The following is a 21920-nucleotide window of genomic DNA, read 5'->3' as shown; positions in this document are numbered from 1 at the left end:
TTCATTTCAATCTGAGGTTTACAGCAGCAAGAATGTAAATATTAAATATAAGAATAACAATGTGATTATCTATGCTAATGGCTATCAACCAAAACCTTGTTAAATTATAAAGGCCCTTATAGGGTTATGGTGGAGAGAACAGATCAACAGGAAATAACATTTTGCTTAACTTAACTAGCAAGTAGCTAAACAGTTAGTGTACTATCTTCTGACTAGTAATGGTAACAGGTTTTACATTTCAAGGTCTTACCCAGGATGAACAGTTCAAATAAGACAATTGTCTTGGTCAGTCTCTTAGTGATACAGGAGAAATGTTCATATTTTCTTTTCGTTTCTTAAGGGACTGAACTTTGTTCCAAGTTGTTTTCTGCAAGCTTGAGAATGGAGTATGTGCAGCTGAGGGTTGGGGGCCTTCGGCTGAGGAGGGTGGGCCAGGTAGTTTCAAGGGGATTCCCAGTCCTTTAGAGAGTTTGTCCAGGTCTTGTATACCTTTGTAAATGATGGTAGTTCCTTCATGGGGTACGATTAAGCTGAAGGGGAATCCCCAGCGATATTTGATGTTTCTGTCCTGGAGTATAGAAGTGATGAAACGGGTTTCCTTTCTCTTTTGTATGGTGCTGGGGCTCAGGTCCGGATAAATCTGTAGCTCATGGTCCATGTATGTGATTGTGTGGGAGGATCTAGCTTTCTGCCATATGGTTTCTCTGTCGTTAAATCTGAGGAATTTGAGGATAATGTCCCTGGGGGGAGCATTAGGTGATGGTGGGGGACGGAGAGATCTATGGGCTCTTTCTATTTCTACCGGTGGGGCCTGTTGGTTTCCCAGTATTTGACGGAAAAGTCCTTGTAAGTATTCCAGCAGGTCTGTTGGCTTTATTATCTTGGGTATGCCTCTGATGCGGAGGTTACTCCTCCGTCCCCTATTCTCTAAGTCCTCTATCTTTTCTTGTAGGGCTTCTAATTTGCTTTCATGTGTGCTGGTTTGATTGTATAATGAGCAGACAGCTTCAGTGGTTATGTCTTGCGTTTCCTCAACTGTTACTATCCTCTCTCCCATCTCTGTTATATCTTTGCGCAGCGTGGATAGTTCTCTTGTTATGAGAGATTTGAGAGATTCAAAATCTTCTTTGGATGGTAGTTTTGCTATGTCCTGTTTAAGTTGTATCATGTAGTCAGGAGATGATAATATTGGGTCATTTTGGAAGGTGCCGTCTGTGGAGTTTGATTCTTGTGTTTCTGATGTATTGGATTGGAAAAAGGAGCTTACCAGCGTGTTGGACTGCGACTGTCCTTTAGGGTTTTTGTCCCCTTTGCCTTTGTTCTTGGATGTCATGGTTGCTGCAGGTGAGCAATTCAGAAAATTCAGTGTGAGAACTTGTGATGCAGCAAACTGTAGAAGTCTGTTTAGGCCTGATGGCGTATGTTGTGGTTTATGCACAATGCGCAGTGCTATGCGTTAATTTCTGGTTCGTGTTGTCCTTCTATATTTTATGAGGCAGTTTTAGAGTATGTTCTCTTGTTGTTCCGTTGAAAACTGTTTTGTTCATCTCCTTAGAGGATTTCCCAATACTGTGCTGATCATTTTATTGTTATTTTTGTGATCCGTTTTTACGGCATGTTATGCATTAAGTGGAGTTATTTGTACCGTGTTCTCTCTGGTGTGAGACATGTGTGGAGCCTTTTATGAACAAACTGGTGTGAGCTCTTACCCCATCGGGTCTCCAGTCATCGTGTATTGTGAGGGATCCTTTACCGTCGCAGTTGCGAATGTGTAAAGATGGCGACGGAGCGCTCCGTTGCTCCTGCTTTCTGTTAAATTGCATGCGGGTCCGGTCCCTCCCGGTTTCGAGCTTACTCACATGTGGGACTTTGGTTGTTTAACCACTGTTTGCAGCTGGTTGAAAGAGCTAGACACTGTTTTAAGGGTGACAGGTCTTGCTGCTGTGCCGGAGCGATGTGACTATGCGGCCATTTGCCTGCTTGGCCAAGCTCCGCCTCTTGTAATGTAGTACTTTTAATAATGTTTAATAGTATATTTAAATAATTTTAGTAGGGTTAGGTTTTTTTAATATGTAATTTAGTTTATTTAATTGGTAGTTTAATTTAATTTAATTGTAGTATAATAGTTAGGGTAGGTTAATTAATAGTTTAAAAATAGTTTATTTTAATTCTACAGGTAAGTTTTAATTTATATTAATATAGGGATGTTGTAATTTTAATGTAAAGTTAAGGGGTTGTTAGGTTTAGGGGTTAATAGCTTAATTTAGTTTTTTGCGATGTGGGGGGCTGACGGATTAGGGGTTAATAGGTTTAGTTAGTGGTGGTGATGTGGGAGGCCAGAGGTTTAGGGATTAATAAGTTTATTTAGTGGCGGCGGTGTCGGGGAGCGGCGGAATAGGGGTTAATAATATTAAGTAGGTGGTGGCGATGTCAGGGGCGGCAGATTAGGGGTGTTTAGACTTGGGGTTTATGTTAGGGTGTTAGGTGTAAACATAACTTGTTTTCTACCATAGAAATCAACGTGGAATACTTCATTCTCTGGCAGTATCGAACATAAGCTTTCTGTGCTTTCAGACTCCCATTGATTTCTATGGCATCCGCGGCCTCAAGGGTGGCGGGTTGAAAACCAGGTACGCTGTGTCGAAAAAGACGCGAGCGTACCTGTTAACTATTTGATAAATGGGAAAACGTATCAAATAGAGCCGAATGTGTATTCGGAACATCTGTAATGACGTAAGCATCGATCTGCGTCGGATTGAGATCGGCAGTTCGTATGTTACGTCACAAATTTCAACATCTGCCGGTCTTGAAGCTTTGATAACTAGGTCGGATCAATCTCGCAACAATTACGACGTGGAATTCCAGCGTATTAGCGGTTGACAGCTTGATAAATATCCCCCTTAGTGACTAAGCAACACAGGATAACACAGGAAAAGATTCAAATGGAGAGGCTAAGGGGTTCTCTTACTGAATTCTGCTCACTGTGAGTTGTTTAGTAAATATAGAGCGTAATCTCACTGGTACTACTGGCTAACCTGCTTCTCACTGAGTGACCCTGTATTAGTGAATTCTGCTCACTGTAGTTAACAGTGAGTTGTTTATAAATATAGAGAGTAATCTCACTGCTACTACCGGCTAACCTGCATCTCTCTGAGTGACCCTGTATTAGTGAATTCTGCTCACTGTAGTTAAGAGTGAGTTGTTTAGTAAATATATAGAGTAATCTCACTGCTAGCTAACTAGCTTCTCACTGAGTGACCCTGTATTAGTGAATTCTGCTCACTGTAGTTAAGAGTGAGTTGTTTAGTAAATATTTAGGGGGGTAGTTATCAAGCCGTCAACCTCAAATACGCTGGAATTCCGCAGCGTATTTGTGGCGAGGCTGATTCGCCTTAGTTATCAAAGGCTAGATCCCGGCAAAAGTAGAATTTTGTGACGTAAACTTCGATCCGCCGGACTCAGTCCGACACAGATCGATTCTTACGTCACTCCAGATGTTCCGCACACAATCGGCACATGCGGCACAATCTGACTACTTTTGCTAGTTATCAAATGACTAGCAGGTACGCTCGGCACTTTTCTGGCCCAGCCCTGGAGGCGGCGGATCCCATAGGAATCAATGGGAGTCTGACCATAGCGAAAGTACAAGTTCGCTGCTGCCAGACATCCCATTGATTCCTATGGGAGCTGTCTGCACCTAACACCCTAACATGTACCCCGAGTCTAAACACCCCTAATCTGTCCCCCCTACACTGCCGCAACTAAATAAATATATTACCCCCTAAACCGCCGCTCCCGGAGCCCACCGCAACTATAATAAACTAATTAACCCCTAAACCGCAGCTCCCGGAGCCCACCGCAAGCTACTCTATACATATTAACCCCTAAACCGCCGCTCCCGGAGCCCATCGCAAGCTACTCTATACATATTAACCCCTATCCTGTCCCCCCTATACCGCCGCCCTCTATAATAAAGTTATTAACCCCTAATCTGCCCCCCCTACACCGTCGCCACCTATAATACATTTATTAACCCCTATCCTGCCCCCCACTACACCGCCGCCACTGTAATAAATTTATTAACCCCTAAACCTAAGTCTAACACTAACCCTAACTAAATGAATCCTATTTAAAACTAAATACTTACCTTTAAAATAAACCCTAATATACCTACAATATAAATAATAATTATATTGTAGCTATTTTAGGATTTATTTTTATTTTATAGGTAAATTTCAATTTATTTTAACTAGGTACAATAGCTATTAAATAGTTATTAACTATTTAATAGCTTACCTAGCTAAAATAAAGAGAAATTTACCTGTAAAATAAAAACTAACCTAAGTTACAATTACACCTAACCCTACACTATACTTTAATAAATTAATCCTATTTAAAACTAAATACTTACCTGTAAAATAAACCCTAATATAGCTACAATGTAATTAATAATTACATTGTAGCTATTTTAGGATTTATATTTATTTTACAGGTAACTTTGTATTTATTTTAGCTAGTTAGAATAGTTATTAAATAGTTATTAACTATTTAATAACTACCTAGCTAAAAGAAATACAAAACTACCTGTAAAATAAATCCTAACCTAAGTTACAATTAAACCTAACACTACACTATCATTAAATTAATTAAATAAATTAACTACAAATAACTACAATTAAATACAATTACATAAACTAACTAAAGTACAAAAAATAAAAAAAAGCTAAATTACAAAAAATAAAAAACATAAGTTACAAACATTTAAATAATATTACAAAAATTTTAAGCTAATTACACCTAATCTAACCCCCCTAATAAAATAACAAAGCCCCCCAAAATAAAAAAAATCCCTACCCTATTCTAAATTAAAAAAGTTCAAAGCTATTTTACCTTACCAGCCCTTAAAAGGGCCTTTTGTGGGGGCATGCCCCAAAAAATTCAGCTCTTTTGCCTGTAAAAGAAAAATACAACCCCCCCAACATTAAAACCCACCACCCACATACCCCTAATCTAACCCAAACCCCCCTTAAAATAACCTAACACTAATCCCCTGAAGATCATCCTACCTTGAGTCATCTTCACGCCCCTTGGAGGATCACTTCTGGCGCTCCGGATTTCCTCTTCAGTTCCATCGGTGGCTCGGCTGAGTGAAGACGACTCAAGGTAGGATGATCTTCAGGGGATTAGTGTTAGGTTATTTTAAGGGGGGTTTGGGTTAGATTAGGGGTATGTGGGTGGTGGGTTTTAATATTGGGGGGGTTGTATTTTTCTTTTACAGGCAAAAGAGCTGAATTTTTTGGGGCATGCCCCCACAAAAGGCCCTTTTAAGGGCTGGCAAGGTAAAAGAGCTTTAAACTTTTTTAATTTAGAATAGGGTAGGGAATTTTTTTATTTTGGGGGGCTTTGTTATTTTATTAGGGGGCTTAGATTAGGTGTAATTAGCTTAAAATTGTTGTAATATTTTTTAAATGTTTGTAATTTATGTTTTTTATTTTTTGTAACTTAGTTTTTTTTAATTTTTGTACTTTAGTTAGTTTATGTAATTGTATTTAATTGTAGTTATTTGTAGTTAATTTATTTAATTAATTTAATGATAGTGTAGTGTTAGGTTTAATTGTAACTTAGGTTAGGATTTATTTTACAGGTAATTTTGTATTTCTTTTAGCTAGGTAGTTATTAAATAGTTAATAACTATTTAATAACTATTCTAACTAGCTAAAATAAATACAAAGTTACCTGTAAAATAAATATAAATCCTAAAATAGCTACAATGTAATTATTAATTACATTGTAGCTATCTTAGGGTTTATTTTACAGGTAAGTATTAAGTTTTAAATAGGAATAATTTATTAAAGTATAGTGTAGTGTTAGGTGTAATTGTAACTTAGGTTAGTTTCTATTTTACAGGTAAATTGCTCTTTATTTTAGCTAGGTAAGCTATTAAATAGTTAATAACTATTTAATAGCTATTGTACCTAGTTAAAATAAATTGAAAGTTACCTATAAAATAAAAATAAATCCTAAGATAGCTACAATATAATTATTATTTATATTGTAGGCATATTAGGGTTTATTTTAAAGGTAAGTATTTAGTTTTAAATAGGATTCATTTAGTTAATAAGAGTTATACTATTTAGATTTATTTAATTAATATTTAAGTTAGGGGGGTGTTAGGGTTAGTGTTAGACTTAGGTTTATGGGTTAATGAATTTATTACAGTGGCGGCGGTGTAGTGGGGGGCAGGATAGGGGTTAATAAATGTATTATAGGTGGCAACGGTGTAGGGGGGGCAGATTAGGGGTTAATAAATTTAATATAGGTTGCGGCAGGGTCCGGGAGCGGCGGTTTAGGGGTTAAACTATTTATTTAGTTGCGGCGAGGTGCGGGATCAGCAGGATAGGGGTTAATAACTTTATTATAGAGGGCGACGGTATAGGGGGGGCAGGATAGGGGTTAGTAGGTATAATGTAGGTTGCGGCGGTGTCCGTGAGCGGCGGTTTAGGGGTTAATACATTTATAAGTGTTGCGGAGGGGACTAGGAGCGGCGGTTTAGGGGTTAATACATTTATAATAGTTGCGGCGGGGTCTAGGAGCGGCGGTTTAGGGGTTAGTAACTTTATTTAGTTGCGGGGGGCTCCGGGGGTGCCGGTATAGGGGGTAGAACAGTGTAGTTTACTGTGAGTGCTTAGTGACAGGCTAGCAATAAAGCTGTCAAAAAGCCGAAGAGCAGCGAGATCGGATGAGTGATAACTCTCACAGTCCGCTGCTCATCACCCCGTACTTGGTGCGCGGCTTTTTCACAGATTTATTGATAACTTAGGCGTATTTTTTCAGGTCCGCGGCGGCGAAGGTAGGCGAGCTTAGGCGGGCGTATTGGGCCGGCGAAGGCAGGAAAGTTGACACGATGATAACTACCCCCCATAGAGTAATCTCACTGCTACTACCAGCTAACCTGCTTCTCAATGAGTGACCCTGTATTAGTGAATTCTGCTCACTGTAGTTAACAGTGAGTTGTTTAGTAAATATAGAGAGTAATCTCACTGCTACTACCGGCTAACCTGCTTCTCAATGAGTGACCCTGTATTAGTGAATTCTGCTCACTGTAGTTAACAGTGAGTTGTTTAGTAAATATAGAGAGTAATTTCACTGCTACTACCGGCTAACCTGCTTCTCACTGAGTGACCCTGTATTAGTGAATTCTGCTCACTGTAGTTAACAGTGAGTTGTTTAGTAAATATAGATAGTAATCTCACTGGTACTACTGGCTTAACTGCTTCTCACTGAGTGACCCTGTATTAGTGAATTATGCTCACTGTAGTTAACAGTGAGTTGTTTAATAAATATAGAGAGTAATCTCACTGCTACTACTGGCTATTCTGCTTCTCACTGAGTGACCCTGTATTAGTGAATTCTGCTCACTGTAGTTAACAGTGAGTTGTTTAGTGAATATAGAGAGTAATCTCACTGCTGGATATTCTGCTTCTCACTGAGTGACCCTGTATTAGTGAATTCTGCTCACTGTAGTTAACAGTGAGTTGTTTAGTAAATATAGAGAGTAATCTCACTGCTGGCTAACCTGCTTCTCACTTAGTGGCCCTGTATTAGTGAATTCTGTCCACTGTAGTTAACAGTGAGTTGTTTAGTAAATATAGAGAGTAATCTCACTGGTACTACTGGCTAACCTGCATCTCTCTGAGTGACCCTGTATTAGTGAATTCTACTCACTGTAGTTAACAGTGAGTTGTTTAGTAAATATAGAGAGTAATCTCACTGCTGGATATTCTGCTTCTCACTGAGAGACCCTGTATTAGTGAATTCTGCTCACTGTAGTTAACAGTGAGTTGTTTAGTAAATATAGAGAGTAATCTCACTGGTACTACTGGCTAGCCTGCATCTCTCTAAGTGACCCTGTATTAGTGAATTCTGCTCACTGTAGTTAACAGTGAGTTGTTTAGTAAATATAGAGAGTAATCTCACTGGTACTACGGTCTAACCTGCATCTCTCTGAGTGACCCTTTCTTTTTCTTTTTTAGATTCTTTTTTTATTGAGGTCAAAAGTCTTTACAGGCACATTATTATTATTATTTATTATTATTCTTTATTTATAAAGCGCCAACAGATTTCGCAGCTCTGTCCATGGTTAACAAAGATAAAAGGACAGTACAATATGTGACACCAGACAAAGTTTAACAAACAAATACAGGGGGAATTGGGAGCCCTGTTCCCGTGGGAACTTACAATCTAAATGGATAGGAGGGTGAGAAACTGGAGGTGGGGACTGCAAAGTTGGGAATGATGTTAGTGTGGAGTTAGGTGAGGGCAGCTATTAGGCAAGTAGAATTCATTAGTTACTGATTTGGTGATAGGCTTCCCTGAACAAGAAGGTCTTTAGGGAGCGTTTAAAGTAGGAGAGGTTGGGGGAAAGTCTGACAGCTTGAGGAAGTGCGTTCCAGAGGGTTGGTGCCGCACGAGAGAAGTCCTGTAGTCTAGCATGGGAGGAGGTGATGGTAGAAGATGCAAGGAGCAGGTCATTGTTGGATCTTAGGGGGTGGGCTGGAGTATATTTGTTGATGAGTGAGGACAGGTGGGGGGGCTGCATTGGTAAGGGTTTTGTAGTTCAGAGTGAAAATTTTTAATTTAATTCTGCTGTGAATGGGGAGCCAGTGAAGGGACTCACAGAGGGGTGCAGCGGATGCAGAGCGTCGGGAGAGGTGGATTAGCCTAGCAGAGGCATTTAGGATGGATTGAAGGGGGGAGAGGCGGGAGAGAGGAAGGCCAGTTAGTAGGTTGTTACAGTATTCAAGCCGTGAAATTACTAGGGAATGGATTAGCTGTTTAGTAGTTTCAGCACTCAGAAAAGGGAACATTTTGGAGATATTGGCACATGTGCAATATTGTCATTATACATGGATATCGTACAATATACAGTCAGAATGTTTGACATACATTTTCAATGTGCAATCTTATTCCCATTTGTTGTATTATTAACAAAAAAATCTTTGGGTATGTCCGTTTTAAGAATCAAAAAGGAGGTTGTAGTGTCTTGTACCTGTAAGATTACCTTATAATTTTAACCATATATAACATAAAAAAACTAGACAAAACTATTAACAAACCTAACTATACTGGTCAAGTGGTGTCTTCGATGTGTGTACCAAGAGAAATCAGTAATTACTAAAAGAGGGTTTGAATGAGTATCTCTTCTGGGTTAGATTGTGTGGTAGGGACCGGTGAGGTTTCATACAGCACAGTCCATTCTACCCGCAGAGCTGCGGATAACATTAACTCATTGTTGCAAGAATGGCCTGAGAATCTGTTGTTGTATTCTAGGTGGTAGGGCCTCTATAAAGACCCTCCATTTATTTAGAAAAGGTGACAGCCTATGGTTAGAGTCCAGATGGACATCATGTTGTTCAATAAGTAGGTTTCTATATAAGAGTCGTTTAAATTGGATCAGAGAGGGTGGAGTTTTTGAGTGCCATAGGGTTAGGCTACATTGTCTGGCAATTAGGGTGAAAAGGGTTAATAAGGGGTGTAGTTTGCTGTGAATATTAATATATTTGAATACAAAAATGTTGTTAGTTGAAAATGTTAGTTCTATAGTTAGCGTGGTCTTGATCCAATATCGTAGGCAGTTCCAAAAGCGCTTAACCTTTGGACATTCATAGAAGTAGTGGAGTGACCCTGTATTAGTGAATTCTGCTCACTGTAGTTAACAGTGAGTTTTTAGTAAATATAGAGAATAATCTCACTGGTACTAAAATGCTTCTCACTGAATGACCCTGTCCTGCTGAGAGGAACACAATTAACAAATCTTTAGCAAACCTCCAGCTCAGCAGGAATCGCTAATGATGACCGTTTATTCCTAAGATTAAGTTGCTCCTTTCATGCCACTTGAATTGAATGCAAATATATGCAAATGAGCCTGTTAAGTGCAGATTTCAGGCCATTAGCGGCCATTTATTACAAAGTAAGAAGCTGGCAGGACTGTCTTGTTGCTGCGGCTTATCCTGCTCCTGCTGCTCACGTTTGTTCTTTGGAGATTTTGTCCACAGACAACAAAATACTAGGAATTGTTTCCTTATTTAGTAGATTTTGGCAGCTAACAAAAAAACGGGTTAAAAAAGGTTTTGCATTGAATTAGATTCAGCAGGCTCTAAAAGATCAGTGAATGAAGAATTATCTTATTTCTAAGCTAGATAAGCATTGCTGTATTCACTAAAGGCTTTAATGTTTGTCTTGCCTTAGAGAATCACAAACCAAAAAAAAGCAGCAGTCTATGGCGAATTCTGGGAAAGGGATGGGGGTAGCTGTGCCATTATACTTCCCATGGATTCTGCTGTACGCTAAGGTGGATCAAAACTACATAGAGGAGGTTCTAGACCATAATATATCTGGAGGTATTCCTTGTTTATTTTGTTTGTACCCATTTCTCTCCTTTACCTCTGTTTAGTGGCCTGGGCATGTAAAATAAACACTAGACATTCAGGACAGCTGGTACTTTTGAGGCTGGATCAATAATAAATAAAGAGGAACATCACCCCCTAATGCTGACACTGTTGATGTGGGACACTAAAAGGAAACCAGTAAAGGATATTAAGTTCCCCAGCTGGGCAGGATCTACAGAGAAGAGGAAACCTGAGAGAGATTAGTAAACTTGTGAGACTGGGCGGTTTAGATTTACTCCTTGGGCTCCACATTTGGTTGTTGTGCCAGGATCCTACCTGAGAACACAATATGATACCAGAACTGCGTCAGATTCATGATTCTGTGTTTTTAAATCAATGTTAAAGACAATCAAAGCATTGGCTTGTGCTCTAATGGGTTCTAACTGTTTTGCAAAACAGTTAACCACAGCTCTGAGGATGTGCTATCCTGATGAACGTTAACTTCAATGGCGCTTAAGCGATCAAGTTTACATTCCCCTTGTAATATAAGCGATACATCCTACGCACACAAATGCCCATGATAAACCCCTTTTCATCATGCATAACTGTTAACGCCCCCCTCGTAATCTGGGCCTGGCCCTTTACCAGGAATTCTAGTCACAGTAGGATATAGTTTAGATAACGTTTGAACAAACTTTTAGAGAATATATTATTATTATTATTATTATAATAATAATAATAATATAAATATTGTGATACTATTTATACAAGTTTATATCACTGGGAATTAGAAAATGTTAGCACACAGGAAGTAAATTATGATTGCACATCTGTGCTTAGAAGCATACTAAAGGATGACTGACGGAATTCCGATATTTGCCTGGTAGAAATAATTGTTGACATTTGTTCAGCCAATCAAATTCTATTATAGAACAAAAGTAAACATCAAATAATACATATGTATATTGATTCCTGTAGACTCATATTAAAACTTATGAGAACCAACATTTGAAATGTAATGTTCAAATATTCAGATATTACATACAGTCAATGAATGTTACATTCAGTAAGTAAAATTAACCGTATTTTTTTTATTTTGCAAAAATGAATATTTATTGTTCAGCAAAATTTCTAAATTTGTTTGGATTGAACATATGAGACCAGCATGCGTTTATTTTACAGAATGTGACAAAGCATTCACAGATTACTGATTAAAAGGGGTTGTGCATCCTTCAATTCCTGCATATATTAAATCCACCCCTAGATATAACCCCTTTTGCTGTTGCCTTACCATTCTCAGACTGCCACCAAGTCTTCTCCTCATCCGGCCCTGTCAAGTAAATGACGTTTTCAATTTCATGACTCTCCTTCTGGTCGAGAGATCGAGAATCACAGAAAAAGCATTTCTCTGAGTCCTGCAAGGTATAAGCATTAACAGATCTATTTACTCGCTCACTTGCTCTCTGCAGATGAATGAGACAAAACGTGATGTCCCTGTGTACAAACTTGTTAACGTTTTAGAAATGGTCTCTTAATTGGTGTTGGTCTGGGAGTAGTCTAAGGCTTCCTCCAATTTATGTTTTTAATACATTTTTAATAAATCATGGCTAAGATATCAAATCAGGAGATTAGAGGGAGGTCTCACTGAGAAAATCAAGACCTTCCCCTAGTCTGATCGGTTAATCACTGGTTGATTAATGTGGATTGTTTAAAAACATTGTATACAGGATGGAACCTCAGGACAGAAAATAAATTAACCTTGAGGTACTGTATTGTTTTTGGCTGGAAGCAGCTGAATATAGATGGCTCTGGAACAGGGATTATAGTAATGTTTTTTCGTGTGTAATTTTTTAAGATTATTATATATGTTAAATCTTTTCTTTTTTTTATTCTTTTTGAGACTTTGTTGGAGAGGAGTACTTATGTGATAGCTAGGGAGATATTGAGGGCTTTTGGATAGGGGTACTTAGGTGATCGGGGGATATTGAGGGGTTTTCGATAGGATTATTTAGGTGATAGGGGGATATTGAGGGGTTTTGGATAGGATTATTTAGGTGATAGGGGGATATTGAAGGGTTTTGGATAGGATTATTTAGGTTATAGGGAAATATTGAGAGGTTCTGGAGAAAGGTACTTAGGTGAAAGGAGATATTGAAGGTTTTGGAGAGGGGTTCTTAGGTGAAAGTAGATATTGAGGGGTTTTTGGAGAGTGGTACTTAGGTGGAAGGAGACATTGTGGGTTTTGGAGAGGGGTACTTAGGTGAAAGGAGATATTGATGGTTCTGAAGAGGGGTACTTAGGTGAAAGGAGATATTTAGGGTTTTGGAGAGGGGTACTTAGGTGAAAGGCTATATTGAGGGGTTCTAGAGAGGGGTACATAGGTGAAAGGAGATATTGAGGAGTTCTAGAGAGGGGTACTTATGTGAAAGGAGATATTGAGGGGTTTTGGAGAGGGGTATTTAGGTAATAGGGAGATATTGAGGGGTTTTGGAGAGGTTACTTAGGTGATTGGGGATATTGAGGGGTTCTGGAGAGGGGTACTTAGGTGAAAGGAGATAGTGAGGGTTTCTAGAGAGGGGTGCTTAGGTGAAAGGAGATATTGAGGGGTTTTGGAGAGGGGTACTTAGGTGATTGGGGATATTGAGGGGTTCAGGAGAGGGGAACTTAGGTGAAAGAAGATATTGAGGGGTTCTAGAGAGGGGTGCTTAGGTGAAAGGAGATATTGAGGGGTTCGGGAGAGGAGTACTTAGGTGATAGGGAGATATTGAGGGGTTTTGGAGAGGTTACTTAGGTGATTGGGGATATTGAGGGGTTTTGGAGAGGGGAACTTAGGTGAAAGAAGATATTGAGGGGTTCTAGAGAGGGGTGCTTAGGTGAAAGGAGATATTGAGGGGTTCTGGAGAGGAGTACTTAGGTGAAAGGAGATATTGGTTTTTTTTTTGGACATGGGTATTTAGGTGAAATTGCAGGGGTTTTGGAGAGGGGTACTTAAGTGAAAGGAGATATTGAGGGGTTCTGGAGAGCGGTACTTAGGTGATGGGGATATTGAGGGCTTTTGGAGAGGAGATATGGGGATTTGGAAAAGTTTTGAAGGGGTAGGTAGGGGAATATTGAGAGGTTTTGGAGAGGGGTACTTAGATGATGGGGGATATTGAGGGATTCTAGAGAGGGGTAGTTAGGTAAAAGGGAGATATTAAGGCTTTTTTGGAAAGGTTACTTAGGTGATTGGGGATATTAAGGGGTTTTGGAGAGAGGTTCTTAGGTGATGGGGATATGGTGGAGCTTTTGATAAAATGTCATTACTGCAGTACTGGTTGTAGAAAAGCTATGTAAACAAGATATAGCAGCAGACATTAACATCTCATTTGGTGTTTTAGAGGGATCCCATTTGAAAGAATGCTCATGCAGCTGCTTTGAATACAACTAACTCTGATCAGTTGCTTGCCTGACTACATTGTACCTTTAAGCTGTTGGCAAATTAATTTATTGACAGCAGTCACAATTAGGTTGTTATTATGCACAGGATTAACCCTTTAGCTATACTAAAGCAAAAGAGAAGAACTGGAAATCAAAGAAACATATTTCACTGCACTTCTATATGTTAATCCTATAGAAAACATTAATATATATATGATATAAACTTTATGAAAGATAAATAATCCTGCCCTTGATGTGGATTATTCATTGGGATAACAGGTGGGGTCTTTTTAAACTGGATTTTATTCTAAAACACATTAGGATATATACACTTGTCTTTGTACAATTCCAACCTAAAGAGCTTGCAATCTGTAATAACATACTCAGTACCTCATTCTGCCAAACTGTCATCTCCATTCCAGGAAAGACCTGATTACAGAGTATAATATGTGCTCAGAGAGCGTGGGAATCCAGAGACGTTAGATTGCTATCCCAAGAGGCAGCAAAAACATGTTTTATTTTCTATTTAACATATGATGAATCACTGTTTCTATCTCAACCAAAAATAAATATGTTACCCATCAATCACTTACTATAAAGAGCAGAATCACCTCTGTAATATGCCCCGTTAGACTACAAATGATCAATGTCATCTGTGCAACTTCTTAACCCATTATACAGAAAGTGTAGAGAAATAGCAAACAATGTGCGTCTTCGTCAGTAAGTTATATTCTTACATTTATGATAATCCAAATGTAAAAGAGAAGTGACCCTATAGACCTCATACGGTAAAGGAAAATGCAGATACTAAGCTCAGAGAAATTAAATGAATTGGTCAAGGAAAAGGCACCGCCCTCTGTAACAAAAACAAATCAACACACAGTTAAGACATCACAATAAAAGGAGCAAAGTCTGTTTTTTTGGTATTCAGTCACGTGACCCACTAGATATCACATAGTTGTCACATATGACCCTCTAGATATTATATAATTGTCACATGACCCTCTAGATATTACATAGTTGTCATATGACCCTCTAGATATTATATAGTTGTCACATGACCCTCTAGATATCACATAGTTGTCACATGACTCTCTAGATATCACATAGTTGTTACTTGACCCTCTAGAAATCATATAGTTGTCACAGGACCCTCTAGAAATCAAATAGTTGTCACAAATTACACTCTAAATATCACATAGTTGTCAAATGACCCTCTAGAAATCATATAGTTGTCACACGACCCTCTAGATATTACATAGTTGTCACATAACCCTCAATAAATCACATGGTTGTCACATGACCCTCTAGAAATCACATAGTTGTCACATGACCCTTTAAAAATCACATAGTTGTCACAAGACCCTCTAGAAATCACATAGCTGTCACATGGCCCTATAGATATCACATAGTTGTCACATGACAAAACATAGAGACATAAAAATAATATTTCTCTCTGAAGTATAAGCTTAGTTATTTCTCAGTATAGCCTTATGCATATCCCTCCCAGGCATTCAGATATTCCCTTACAGTATTTGTCCTTACCACCTCTACTGGAAGTATATTCTATCAAACAACCACACCTTCTATAGAGAAGTGCTTCAGAAAAATGACTCTAAAGCCTACCAAACTATAAACACACAGTAGTACCTCACTTTTTGGCTCCTATACATTGTCATATACAAACAGGCATGCTATTGTCCTGTATGTTCATTTGCTTACATTGATTTCATTATGTTTAAATTACTAAGTCCAATGACAAGGAAAATATGCTTCTATTTTCCCGTCACCCTTTTTTATATTTCACCTACCTCTCCCTCTGCCACCTATCTGTCCCTCTGAGGTGTAGAAGCTAACCCTTTGCCTGCATTGTGACAATGCCACATTGTTTCTGCAGATACGCTAGCTGTTTTGGCCTGGCCTGTGCGCCTTGGCATTGGTATGTTATCTGCATGATTAGAGCCAGCAAGGAATTTGTTTTCAAGGGCAAGACTATAATAAGGTCAGTGTGTTCGTATAGCGATAAGTATAAAAATCCCTACAAAAAGCTCAGAATGTAACCTAAAGTAGAAACTCTTCTAGATCAGAAAGTGCCAGACAGAGGGCAACACCAAGGGAGGGCTGAGAAATGTCTGCTATGTGCACCAGTATGTGTGCTGGCATATCCATACTGTAAACAGGAGATCCCACATGCTGCAGCACTGCACACTTTCTGTTAAAGGGACATGAAACCCAGAATTTTTATTTCATGATTCAGAGCTAGAACATACAAACCTAAACAACTTTCAAATTTATTTCTATCATCTAAATTACTTAGTTTCCTTAATATCCTTTGTTGAAAAGCATACATAGGTAGGTTCAGTAGGTGGTAGCTAGCTGCTGATTGGTGGCTGCATATATATATATATATATATATATATATATATATATATATATATATATATATATATATCATAAAAGAACATTTTTGGATTTTGTGCCCCTTTAAATACATTAGGCATTAATTAGTATGTATGATAGTCTTATGCTTATCCCAGGCATTAATTAGTATGTAGAATATCCTTATGCTTATCCCAGACATTAATTAGTACGTAGGATAGCCTTATACTTATCCCAGTCATTAATTAGAATGTTGGATAGCCGTATGCTTATCCCAGGCATTAATTAGTATGGAGTATATCCTTATGCTTATCCCAGGCATTAATTAGTACGTAGGATAGCCTTATGCTTATCCCAGGCATTAATTAGTACTTAGGACAGGCTTATACTTATCCCAGTCATTAATTAGTATGTTGGATAGCCTTATGCTTAGCCCAGGCATTAATTAGTACGTAGGATAGCCTTATGCTTATCCCAGGCCTTAATTAGTAGATAGGATAGCCTTATGCTTATCCCAAGCCTTAATTAGTACATAGGATAGCCTTATGCTTATCCCAGGCATTAATTAGTACATAGTATAGCTTTATGCTTATCCCAGGCATTAATTAGTATGTAGGATAGCCTTATGCGTATCACAGGCATTCATTAGTATGTAGGATAGCTTTATGTTTATCCCAGTCATTAATTAGTATGTAGGATAGCCTTATACTTATCCCAGTCATTAATATTATTATTATACAGTTTTTAAATTTATTCTTCTAGATTATTTATAAAATACTGAGATTATTATTATACAGTTTTTAGATGTATTCTGCTAGATCATTTATAAAATACTGAGATTATTATTATACAGTTTTTAGACGTATTCTGCTAGATTATTTATAAAATACTGAGATTATTATTATACAGTTTTTAGATGTATTCTGCTAGATTATTTATAAAATACTGAGATTATTATTATACAGTTTTTAGATGTATTCTGCTAGATCATTTATAAAATACTGAGATTATTATTATACAGTTTTTAGACGTATTCTGCTAGATTATTTATAAAATACTGAGATTATTATTATACAGTTTTTAGACGTATTCTGCTATTTATAAAATACTGAGATTATTATTATACAGTTTTTAGACGTATTCTGCTATTTATAAAATACTGAGATTATTATTATAGAGTTTTTAGACATATCCTGCTATTATAAAATACTGAGATTATTATTATACAGTTTTTAGATGTATTCTGATAGATTATTTATAAAATACTGAGATTATTATTATACAGTTTTTAGACATATTCTTCTATTTATAAAATACTGAGATTATTATTATACAGTTTTTAGAAATATTCTGATAGATTATTTATAAAATACTGAGATTATTATTATACAGTTTTTAGATGTATTCTGCTATTTATAAAATACTGAGATTATTATTATACAGTTTTTAGACATATTCTGCTATTTATAAAATACAGACATTATTATTATACAGTTTTTAGACGTATTCTGATAGATTATTTATAAAATACTGAAATTATTATTATAGAGTTTTTAGACGTATTCTGCTATTTATAAAATACTGAGATTATTATTATAGAGTTTTTAGACGTATTCTGCTATTTATAAAATAATGAGATTATTATAGAGTTTTTAGACATATTCTATTTAAAATGCTAGATTATTTATAAAATACTGAGATTATTATTATAGAGTTTTTAGATGTATTCTGCTAGATCATTTATAAAATACTGAGATTATTATTATACAGTTTTTAGACGTATTCTGCTAGATTATTTATAAAATACTGAGATTATTATTATACAGTTTTTAGACGTATTCTGCTAGATTATTTATAAAATACTGAGATTATTATTATACAGTTTTTAGATGCATTCTGCTAGATTATTTATAAAATACTGAGATTATTATTATAGAGTTTTTAGACATATTCTGCTATTTATAAAATACTGAGATTACTATTATACAGTTTTTAGATGTATTCTGCTAGATCATTTATAAAATACTGAGATTATTATTATACAGTTTTTAGACGTATTCTGCTAGATTATTTATAAAATTCTTAGATTATTATTATACAGTTTTTAGACATATTCTGATAGATTATTTATAAAATACTGAGATTATTATTATAGAGTTTTTGTATCAGCGTGATACCTGCAGATGGCTGACGATGCAGTATTCCTGGCGCCCCTGCAGACCGCAGGTGGATGTACTGCTGAGGCTCTGATCTCGACCAATCAGAAGGTTTCCTGTGGCAGGGTAACAGCTGCCTTCTGTACAACCATGATGCGAGATGTCTGGGTTCTCCGTAGGATCTCCCAATGCTTGTGCTAGGGGAACATAAAGGGAAAGTCTTGTGAAGATCTAATATACAATACATCATGAATAATATCATGCCAAGTAACCAATTTAAATGTGAGATCTCTTCCTAATTTGTACTTGGGGATGTTAAAGGACCATAATAGTTGAAAAATGACATCCTCTTATTTGTTATGCTTTGTAAGTTTAAGACTAGTGACCCTGCACTACTGTGTGTTTAATCACCACAAAAGGGGTTAAACACACAGAAGTACCGCGTGGGACCACAGAGCACTGTTGGTCTTGTGCATAAGATGCCACTGATCCAATCAGAAGTGCTAGTTCCACATGTGAGTCCTGTGACTAGTGCTGCTGATTGGATCAGCGCCAGTTTCTGTAATGTAATCTCTTTTTACTATTATAACCCTTTAAAGGTGAATGTTATTTTACATCACTTTTGAAATGTTGATAACAAAATTACATGAATATTTAGTACATGAAAGAGCTAAACCATCAAGTGTAAGTGATCTGGTTGGTAAATCATGAAATAAACTTACAGATAAATACTGTACATTTGCTCTGTGCAGTTATCAGTAAACTAGGAGCTTGAAAAAGGAATTGAAACGCGTTGCTCAGTTGAACTATATTAATATTGAACATTGGTCACTCTATGAATTTGAATTTATGAATTTGAATTTGAATTTTAAAACAACTTTTTGCAGCTTTTTTGTAGTTTTTATCCACCTTTCACAGGTGTATCCTGTTTGTCGCCTTGATTTTTACATCACTCTGGGCTACTCTCTGTAGTGAGCTGGTGTTAAGGCTGTGAGAAGAGCCTGTGTGGATCCTATACACACTGGGACACCTGTGTTTGATGAGAATCGGGCGCGGCGCTGATCTTTCGGTACCTATGTGTAAGTACCGATATTTGTTTGTTGTGTAAACTATATACACCAATTTCAAGTGGACGCTTCTGTCTCCCACCTAGACGCTGCTCAGGACCAGCTGGGAGGAATCAGAAGATTTTTCTTGCTTATCATCGTGCATTGTGCTTTTGTGGAAAGCTTGGGAAGGACATCGTTTGGGACTTTCCTTTTGGGACTAATTACAAAGTTTCCATCTGAGTCCTTAAAACTTACACTTTATTTTGTGATTATATTTGTCCTTTTATCAATTTATGTGTTATTAATTTAGATGTGTTATTAATTTAGATGTGTTTTATAAGTTAGGGCCGGTCACTATCAATTGTATTAAATAAATAAATGTTAGATTCATAATTTTAGAAAGAGTATTTTCAAATTGTTTATTTTATGTTTTTAAGCATTATAAAATACAATATATATTTTAATCATATGTGGTTTGTTTCATGTTTGTATTCACCACTAATTTAATTTAATCGAAGTATATGGGAATTAATTTTAACCCTTTGGTGTGAGGACCTATAAAAAACCTCTCTGCATTTGAATATATTAGATTTAAATTTTTGCACATGGTCAAACATTCAGAATTCTGAGTTTATTTTAAAACCCCCTTTTTAAATTGTTTACTTTAGCATCCACTTTGCGCACTTATATTTTGTATTATATTTAAATTTTTGTCCTTTTGGAAGTAATATTGGGAATCTTCCTTATATATAGGTGTTTGTATTCAATTCATTTTGCGCTGGTCTCTAATTGTTTTAGTTATCAGTAAACTGCAGCGTTTATGAAGCACAATGACAATTTTGTGGGTACTAAAATGTTTTCATGAACAGAAGGGGACTACAGTAATGTCACAGGCTTCTGTTAACCCTTTGTATACCACAGAGGGCTGAAATGTGCTAGAATACAATTTGCAACAGCCTAATTTACATTAGATTGAGAGATGCAATATTGTAAGTGCCACCAGTATATGAAACAGCCGTCTAGAACATCCCAGCAGTGTGATTGTGGTACCAGAAATTCAGCTCACTTTAACTGCACATAGCTGCTTAGATGTACATTACTATATACTCTGTAGTATCCTATAGTATTTATTCTTGTTCATATCATTCATTACATATATAATAGCAGTACACCCTGTATTGCAGCACATTTGGGAGGAAATAGTATATTATAGTGTTTTGTGTTATCGTCCTGATATATTAAATACATTCTCTGAGTTTGCCAAGAACCTGGAACAAAGCACAGATACTGGTACAGAGCAACCTGACCCTCAGCCCATTTGATGGATGTTGTGTGAGAAATATGAACATCATGTTGTCTGTGGTCAACAAGGAGCCAGGTCAGCTAAAGTGATGAGTTAAAGGACCATGATACCCAAATGTTGAAACACTTGAAAGTAATGCAGCATAGCTATAAAAAGCTGACTAGAAAATATCACCTAAACATCTCTATGTAAAAAAGAAAGATATTTTACCTCAAAATGTCCTAAGAATTCAAACCCCATTGCAAAGAACTTTAAGCAGCAAATCAGTATGTCTGTCTCAGGACAGCTAAGGGAGTAAGCATCTTGCATACTCATCCATCATATTTCCCTATTCAGTTTAAGGAAGTTTACTATGAAATCTCATGAGAGTTAAGTGAAATCTCATGAGATCACAGTAAAAGAGTTCATGACCTCAGCACTGCTGATGCTGATTGGCTGCTGTTCATTTCTTCATTTCCATTTACTTGTAGCTGGGCAGAAGCTGAAATATACCGGTAACTTTTTACACAGAACTTAATCTGCTGAGCTGAGGAGCTTGTGAGGTAAAATATCTTCCTTTTTTACATAGAGATGCTCAGGTGATATTTTCCTGTCAGCTTTTTACAGTTATACTGCATCAGTTTCAAGTGAATTAGCATATGAGTATTATGTCCCTTTAAAGGGACATAGAAACAAAATTAAAGTTTCACACTGAATGTACTAGTTAAAGAAAACAATGTTTCTATCTAATTATGGTATCACAATATTATTTGTTCTATTGGTCTCCTTTGTTGAAAATGATCTCCTTGTCATGAGAGCTTACTGAGGTAGGCTCAGGAGCATGCACGTGTTTTCAGCTCTATAGTGGTCGTTCACAATCTTATTTTAATTAATTAATTATTTTAATTTTATCTAATGATTTACTACAAAATCCCCCAGTAATGTTTATGGGTATTTTTGTAGCTAGAGCTTTAGATAAACTTTTATAAAGGATTGTAATTAACCCCATTGTTGTAAACACTGCTGCCATATAGTACTCAAGAGACGTGCACACTCCTGAGACTATCTCAGTATGCTCTTATGAAAAGGACAACAAAGGACAAATACATTTGGAAACAGACGTAAATTTGATTTTTCTCATTTTTAATTTTATATGAATCATGAAAGTTTGACGTTTGTGCTGAAATGGCAGAGTAATGTCTAACTTGCCCCTGTTATATCACAGTGATGATACATATTTATCTCCTGT

The 21920-nt window shown here is 36.8% G+C and overlaps 1 protein-coding gene across 1 annotated transcript in view; it reads right to left on the bottom strand.

Moving 5' to 3' along the window:
- Nucleotides 1–21920, bottom strand: part of LOC128666237 (laminin subunit beta-4) — a 233982-nt gene that overhangs the window by 155707 nt on the left and 56355 nt on the right. Inside the window, exons 2-3 of the mRNA XM_053720711.1 lie at nucleotides 18362–18537; nucleotides 11680–11803 (exon numbers count right to left, since the gene is read on the bottom strand). Of these exons, the coding sequence (XP_053576686.1) occupies nucleotides 11680–11803; nucleotides 18362–18537 (300 nt within the window). The remainder of the gene's footprint in view (nucleotides 1–11679; nucleotides 11804–18361; nucleotides 18538–21920) is intronic.

This window comes from Bombina bombina, chromosome 7 (genome assembly GCF_027579735.1).
Source record: "Bombina bombina isolate aBomBom1 chromosome 7, aBomBom1.pri, whole genome shotgun sequence".
Taxonomy (NCBI): domain Eukaryota; kingdom Metazoa; phylum Chordata; class Amphibia; order Anura; family Bombinatoridae; genus Bombina; species Bombina bombina.
The sequence above is the reverse complement of the archived record's forward strand: the minus strand, read 5'-3'. Positions and strand labels throughout refer to the sequence as shown.